The 8795-nt window shown below is 30.3% G+C and overlaps 1 protein-coding gene across 2 annotated transcripts in view; it reads left to right on the top strand.

The window, feature by feature from the left end:
• Positions 1-5664: 5664 nt before the first annotated feature.
• Positions 5665-8795, top strand: part of LOC107015781 — a 15255-nt gene continuing 12124 nt past the window's right edge. The window contains exons 1-2 of one of the 2 annotated variants that reach the window (XM_015216185.2): positions 5665-5872; positions 6816-7846. In XM_015216185.2, coding sequence (XP_015071671.1) covers positions 6872-7846 — 975 coding nt within the window. In that variant the 5' untranslated portion in view covers positions 5665-5872; positions 6816-6871. The other variant, XM_027916708.1, reaches the window with a different exon arrangement.

An 8795-nucleotide genomic window follows, 5' to 3' on the forward strand; every position in this document is an offset into this window, starting at 1 on the left:
CAGAGTGTCACATTTCTTTGTCCACACTTTTATTTTATGTTTTGGTTTTCCACGATTTCTAGTTAGTATCTCAGATTATTACGAATTTGTGTCGTTTTGTAAAATTTTATTTGAATAAAAATACTTTTTATAAAGGATTTTTATATTTTGGACTCGAACATGGAATTTCTGATAAATGAAAGATTAGTTTCATCCACTGTACCATATTCTTTGACAATAAAATTTCATTTTATATTTCTCCATCTTTGCAACGATTAGAAGATTTTTGACCAAATCATAATTGAAAATTGTATAAACACATATATAACAAAAATAGTATAAGTAATTAGATAGAATCACGCCCAAATAAACAAATCTCTAATTTTAATCCTAAAACCCTGGAAAAAATACAATGAAGACTGAAACATCAGCCCGTAAATCTATAAAGCCCCAAATTCGGATTAATCTTAATCCTAAACCTCTCTCAATATGCTATGCATCGTAATAAGAAATAATATTTAACAAATAGTAAAAAAATATTTTTATAATTCGTAAATATATAGTTTTAAATTTTATATGATGTGATTTTCTTAAAACATAATATGATAAACCACGAAGGAGATAAGTATTACTATTATCTTTCATTATGCACATGCATTAGCTGATGATTACATTAAAAAATCATCATTATTATTGTTATATTTTTCTTTACCTTTTTAAGGATAATGTCGACAACTTTGGGCTAAAACAAAAGTGTGAACTCGTGTGAGCAGAAGCCAAAAATGCATAATTATGAGAGAATATATTTAGGTTGCAATTCACTGTATCAAAATTTTACTATGAATAGAGCAAAACAAAGCAAAGCATGAGTTACTATAGTTAATTGAGTTATTATGCTTCCACTCTATGTTACATGATAAAAAATCTACAATGATGGTGTCAAAGGTCGAAAACTAAACTAACATTTAAGGTGTGTTAGAATAAAATATTTTTGAACCCCATGATATTACATCAAAAATTATTTTTAATGTCGCTAATAGCTTAATTACGGTTAAATATGTATTTTTAGTAACAATTAACACTCTTTGTTTATGTTCCAAAAGCCTTTATCGAATTGATTTCAATGGCAATTAACTGATACCGATAAAAATTTTAGTACTCTTTATATTAATATGTATATTTATTAACGCAAAAAGTTATTTTTATTATAGTGTGTTAACTCATAACTCGAAGCCACTAGCCAGAGAATGTAAGTTACACTAGACAAACCTGATAAAAATTGTTTTTTACTGTAATATTATTTTTCAAATATAATAAAAGATAAACCTATAATTTCAAAAGCATAATGATTTCAATGACGAACCTAAAGATTGATCTCGTTAAATTTATATCATGAATTTATTTCTTCATAATAATGTATTCTTTTCAAAATTTACGCCCCTAATTTTATAAAACTAAATTATTTTTTTGTCAGCATTCCTTGGTACATTCAAGAATATATACACCAAAATTTTATAACTATTTAATTAAAAATTTGATTATTATTATATATTAATTTAAAATTACTACAAAAACTCATTGAATTCTTAATTGATCTTCTTTAATAAGTCTAGACAATAACATGGATGGTGTCTTATTTTACTTTTAATATTTTATATGAGTAAAATTAGGACGGTTCCATATCAAATTGAAATTGATAATCTAATCGAAAAATAGTTATTGATTTATTAATAACGAATTATTGATTTAGCGATTTCGATAGTAATTTCTTTTTTTTAATTATCAAGTTATCAATTTTTAACAATTTGAGTTTTTTCTTAACGGTTATAAACCGATAAGTCAATAACCTGATAATAAATTAAATAATAATATTTTTACCATTTGGTATATATAGTCATTGACTTAGAACTAAGTTTCAAACTTTGATTTCTAGTTCTCTACTCAATTATTCTACAATGTGACAATGTTTACTTTTAAGGAAAATGCAATATGTCACTCGTGTGCATGGTTCATTTGGCTTGTCACTTTATTTCCTAAGTGAATTTCAATGAATTTTTTTTTTGTTTATTAAAATTTTAACATTGAAATCAATAACTGAAATAATAACGATCAATAATATCATCCATAAATCGATATCTTAATAATTTTATAACGATTTGACATATCTATAAATCAATAATAAATAAATCAAATTAATAAACTTTAAAATTATATCGAACCAAAGATAAGCGGTAAGTAAAACTAAGGAAATAGGAAGTGATGCATAATTCCAAATTTGCATGTACTTTGTTGTGTCATTGCAACGGTAAAGTAGGAAGCAAAATGGGACCAAACCAACAAAAACAAGAGGGAAAAACACATTGCGGGCGCAATAATAGTGTAAGATATAATGCGTAGCCCCCACCCCCTCCTTAAATTTGTGAATGGTATCCCATCATCACCCTCTTTGTTTGAAATTCTTTAATTTTTTTTTTACTAATACAAAGTTTATCAAGGGGAGTGAATAAAAAAAGTTTTACTTACCTTTTTAGTTTTTCATTATGCTATTTTGTTTTCTCTCTTTTTTTTTACTCATTTCGTCTAATTTTATTTGATACTTTTCAAATTTTTAAATTTAAATAAGTCTTTAATTAATGTTTATAAATATATCAATTTCGTGTCAAAGAAATTAAAGATTTCATGCATAAATTTGTGGTCAAACCTAAATTGTTTGACTCTCAAAAAATGAAAAGTATCACATAATTGAGACGGAGGAAGTATATATATATTTTCTTGGATGAATTGAAAAAGATGGTTTACGATGTTTCAAAAGTAACACTGCTTAAGTCTGTCAAAGAAAAAACTTTATTTTGATATAAAGCATCTTTCATATATTGTCAAATTTTTATTTATTGGCTTCAATAGCTAATAAACGAGTGATCCTAAATAGGATTTTCCCTCAAGAGTATCTATTGATCTTTGAAGTCGATGTTCTTAATTTAATCTTTATCTGAACTTTACTGAAATCAAGTAATTGATTCAACTTTTTAACTTGAGAATGACGTAAAAAATCTCAATGTTTAGAAGATCCTCCAATTATATTTAACACATCAGTGATATGATTAAAAAAAGTTTTCAATGTCACAATGTTTTTTTTAACCTAAGCTACAAATGTTATAATTAATGAAACAAAGCGATAAACGTAATGTATTGATGGATTATCTTTCAAAATCAATAATTTGAGACCATTTATCTCCAATGTTATGTTACTAGTTCCAATCATAACATTATCCACGTATTTTAAATGGACCGAGTGAGTATTCTGAAGGTAAAAATTAGATTTCCCCCCCTTGAATGAGCATGCCAATGTATCACTAAAAAATCGTTCTATCACTTTATTATTTTATAAGGGAAACTTTCAAAAATATCTATAGTTTGAGCTTAATTAGAGATCTATTACTATAATATTCATAATTACGAATTACAGGTACATGTTAAGGGGAAAATAGAGGTGAGCGAGACTAGGAGAGGGGGGAAAAGAGACAAACAAGATCAGAGAGAGAGGATAGAGGTTGAATACATGTTGTATTCGTTGTATCAAGTTGTATCACGAATACAATTGATAGAACTGATTCGTATCAAAATGAATTCAATTGTATAAAGAAACTATTGGATTTAACTACATATCAGGAGAAGAAAGGAAAGCAAGATCAAGATAGGAAAGAGAGAAGATAAAAACATGTATCACAAATTCAGTTGATACAATATAAATATACAACTAATATAAAATATAAATATAACTATTTGAATACAATTAAAACAATTGATTTGTATCATATATTAAATATAATTGTATCAATTGCATTAACGAACATAAACTGTATCCACAAATATAATTGACAAAATATAAATTGTCATAATACAATTAATACAAAACACATATACAATTAATATGTGGTACAACGAATACAATTAACAAAATATAAATTATTATAATACAACTAATACAAAATACATATACAATTAATACGTAATACAAAATACAGTTGATAAAATACAAATACATTTGATACACAATATAAAATACAATAGTCATATTATGTAAAATGTTTTTGGTCTGCAATTGTTTGGGTTGGAGAGAGAGACATAGAGAGGGATAAAGAGAGGGCAGTAGGAGGAGATAGGCAAGCGAGAGTAGAGAGGAGATAAAAATTTGTTATAAAATCTTATATATAGCTATAAATTTTTAATATTTTAAGTTATACTGATTTATTGTAAATATACATATGACACATTTACTTTGTCGTGTAATTTTCCTATAATAATTAGTTAAGTATAATCATCAATTTACCTATAAAACACTTACTTGAGTCAATTAATTTCCGGACAAGGGCCTAAAATACCCTTAAAGTATTGAAAATGGTACAAAATTACCCTTCATCCACCTATTGGCTCCAAAATGCCCTTTTCATCCACCTATTGGCTCCAAAATACCCTTGTCATCCACCTTTGTGTTCAAAATTGACTACTTTTTTAATTGTTTTAAAATTAAACTCTTTAAATATTTTTTAAAATACTTGGCGTTCAATTATTGATTATAATTATAATTTATTAATGTAATTTATAAACCAACCCACTACCCACTCATTACTAACTAAACCTCACCCAATTAATAATCCAATTATAATATCAAAATGGTCATAAATACTACTAAAACACGATGAAATTATAGATTTCTGAAAATGACATTCAAAATTATTCGAATCCGAATTGGAGCTCCAATTAAATTAAGGTTGAGCCGCTTATTTAGGAGACACTTTCTTTCAAAATAGAATTAGAAATTTATGATTAAAGGGAAAGAAGTAATACATCCCGAATTGACTCATGCACTTTTTTTAAATATAATTTGATAAATATTTATGATTTATTTTAAAACTTTAATATATTATTTTGAAAAAAAGTTACCTATGAAGTAACATCACATAATTGAGAAGTAAGAATAATTAAGATGAACATAGTCAGACTTTTAAGTTTATTGGTGATTTTTATTTAGACACTTGAATGTATGATAATTTACTTCTATAATTTTTAAAAACACTCAATTGGCAGTAGCTTGCATTAATAATGTCACGGGTTCATTAATTTAGAGGGATTTAATTATTAATGGGGTGGGTAGTGGATTGATTTATAAATTATACTAATAAGCTAAATTATAACATATAGTTGAGCGCCACGTATTTTAAAAAATATTTAAATAGTTTAAATATAAAACCGTTAAATAAGTGGTCAATTTTGAACCAAAAGGTGGATGACAAGGGTATTTCGGACCCAATAGGTGGGTGGGAAGGGTATTTTGGAGCCAATAGGTGGATGGAGGGTAATTTTGTACCATTTCCAATACTTTGAGGGTATTTTAGGCCCTTTTCCGTTAAAAGAATTTGAATATTTTTTTTTATCTTTAACATTATTCATCAAATTTAACAATAGCCAATTCTTTGAAATATATATATATATATCAAGATAACATAGAATATTAGTATTATTATTATTTGTATATCTTTACTTTCTTATAATTGATCTGGTTGTGATCTAGATAGTTGTTAAAGCTATTTAGAAGGAAAAAGATATGGAAAAACAATTAAAGAATATATTGGGGATTTGTTTTATTTTATATTATAGAAAAAATTAGAAATAGTCAGGATCCCTTCTTATTACCTTAACCCCCCCAAATTTACCCAAAAGAACCAGTCTTGAAATTTGACAGTGAAGAGTGAGGAGACGTACAAAATTCTCAAACAATAATTTTAAAAAAAACAAAATCTTTTGTCTGAAAGCTGCTTCTTGCTGTATTCTTTTGCATACCCAAGTTTTATTTTTTGAAAAAGAGCCTTCTTTCCAAGCTTCTTGAGACCAAGTAAGTAACTTTCTCAATTCTTCTCTTTGTTTCTGGGTTTTTTTCTGGCAGGTTGGTTTTGTTTTCTTGTTGTTTATACTGTTCTGAGTATTTTATTAGTGAAAAAAAAGATTTTGGGTGGTGTTTATGAATTTTGTAAATCTCAATTTGCCTATAATTATATGGGTTACTTGTTCTTGATTTGTTTTAATTGTTGTTTAGATCTGTTTGATTTTGCAAAATGCCAACTTTATAGCAAGGATCAGCTGTTTTGTATGTTTTCTTGAAGATGTTTGCTTCTCTCGTTTGCATTTTAGACTTTGGGTTTTATGTTTTTTTTTTCCTTTTAATTGGGCTGCTCACTCTGTTTGTAGTGATTAATACTTCAAGGTATAAGTGGAACTGGGTTCTTTAAAAGTTTGTGTTTAGATTGTACTGTAATTTCGCGTCAATTGTGGAGTAATTGGATATGGGCAAAGGAGTAGACTTGATAGTGGAACTTGTGTAAGAACTGGGAAATGTGGAAGTACATTGTCTTGCAAGTTTAATTTCCCCAATTTTTAGTTCCCCATAGCAGCTGGCTGTGTGTTTCTTGTCTGAAAATTACTCTTTTGATGGATTTGGCTGGTTCATTGACCTCACATTTTCAAGATGTATCTTTTTCAAATAGAATATCCTTTCATACTTGGATCTATTGTAGCCCTAAGCAAATGTGAAAGCCCGGCAGGAGGGGTGATAAATCCCCTAATTCACAAATAGATCATAAATAAATTTCCATGCCATTTGATGAACTCTTGCTTAGACTAAAGCCATTGGCCCCAACTTGATGTGTTGCTAGTGACTTGGGGAAGAGTATCAAAGTTCTTATGTTATGCACATATGTTGACTTCTTAGTTCTTCTTATGACTTCTGCTGCAAAATGCATTTCAGAACTTCACAGAGGCGATTCAACGTGTCTTTGCAGGTATAGTTGCCGACAAGAAGGTGGATTAAAACGTAAATTCTGACTCTTTCGGTTAGATGAGCATGGATAAAGCTTCTGCTGACTGTCCATACCCGGGATGCTTCTTCTGTGTTATGAAAGAAGGAAACCCAAGCAAACGCCGAGCAAGTATATTGAAGTTTTTTCGAGAACTTCCTTCACAGGATGATGATGGTCAAGTTCTTCCCATCAGTGGCCTATGGAACACAGCCATGGCACATCCTAATGATCCGGAGTTTATTGAATTGGGGATTTTTGAATGCATGTCAGCACTTATTTGGAAGGGTTTAAAGAACCGCCGGTGGCTTTCACATGACCAAAATATATATATTCCTTATTATGCGGCACATATAATTGGATCATATACCATGAATATGGAAGAATTTGCTGATAGAGCTGTGCGTGCTGGAATCATCCCTCCTTTAGTTGAACTCTTGAGAGGTAGGCTAACTTGGGTTGAACAGAGAGTTGCAGTGAGAGCTTTAGGACACTTAGCTACCTATGCCAGCACCTTTCCAGCTGTTGCAAGTCACGGTGAGATTCTAGAGCTCTCCATCCAACTCGCTATGAGTTCTCTTGAAATTGTTTACTCTCACTTTTACCAATATGTTGATAGAAGACTTAGTTATCATTGCGACCTTCTTACGCGTGGCATGGGTGGAGTTGAAATGGAGTCCAGGAAGGCAGAAGAATGGGCCAGTCAGCTACAATGTTGGTCCCTTCAGCTTATTAATTGCTTTGCTTTCAAACCTGAATTTCTTCCTACTATTTGCAAGCCAGAATTTCTAGCAAAGCTTCCAGGAATGTGGGGTGGACTTGTTAATGAAAACTCCCCTGCTGGAATCGGTCTGTTAAGGACAATTTGCCATCACAAGCTTGGTAGAGGGCCTGTTGCTGCATGTCCTGGTATTATAGAGGCATTGTGCAATATAGCTCGCTCATCGGATGACTGGCAGTATATGGCAATTGACTGTCTTTTGTGGTTGCTCCAGGATCCAAGTACCTGTCATAAGGTAATTATGTTCTCTAGAACTATTCTGCTGGAGCTAATAGCTGGAATATTTTATTCTGTATTGGTTTTACTTTCAATATAATCAGGTGGAAGAATAGAGCACTAATGGTAGAATATGACATATGTATGTTATATAAATAATTTTATTTCTCTCTTTTACTTCTTGGAGCTTAACTTTGACCATATAAGACCATCCATTAAATGTATATGTTGCTTGTGTGCGTCCAGAACTTGTTTATACAAAATAGGTACGCTTCACTCCTTGGATACTCTTCTCTTGGTTCACTATGAAGGTATCTTATCAAATATGTTTAACTGATCTTTGAAGTCAATGTTGTTCATACTACCCAGCAGACTCTAATTTAAAGAGGTTGGTCCTTCAGAATGTGCATAAGAATTCATATTTGGAGCGTGCATGTGTACCATAATCTGTAGAGAGACAAAGGAAACAAAAGATGAGTGTTCTAGTGATGTGGAACTCTGTGTGAACTTTAAAGCATGCATGCTATCGGTATAGCCCCATAGGCATAAGTGATCACCCCCAAAAGAAACTTTCTGTCTTAAAAGTAATGTTCCACTGTACTTGTCCATAAAAGAAAAATCAGATGTCCTCAGAACAGGTCTCAGAATACTGTACTATGTATTCTGCCACTTAGCTTGGGATATTCAGCTCCATTTGATGAAGTCTGTGTATACTAGAATAAGAATTGAAGACAAACATGCAACACTTGAGAGATGTATTATTAATAAGATGGTATTAGTAAATATTAGAAAGAAATAGAAATGAAGAAAAGAATCAATCCGCAAATAGGAGAACCTGCTTCATCAACAAAATAGGAGAACCTGAGTTCTGAAGTTTGATGTATACCCTCTCAATCTGGTGCCGACTCCATGGTGAAGCATGTAAGGCACTTGCTTTAGGCCCCTGGGTGGGGGTGGGGGTGGGGGTG

Source organism: Solanum pennellii, chromosome 4 (assembly GCF_001406875.1).
Source record: "Solanum pennellii chromosome 4, SPENNV200".
In the NCBI taxonomy this organism is placed as follows: Eukaryota; Viridiplantae; Streptophyta; class Magnoliopsida; order Solanales; family Solanaceae; genus Solanum; species Solanum pennellii.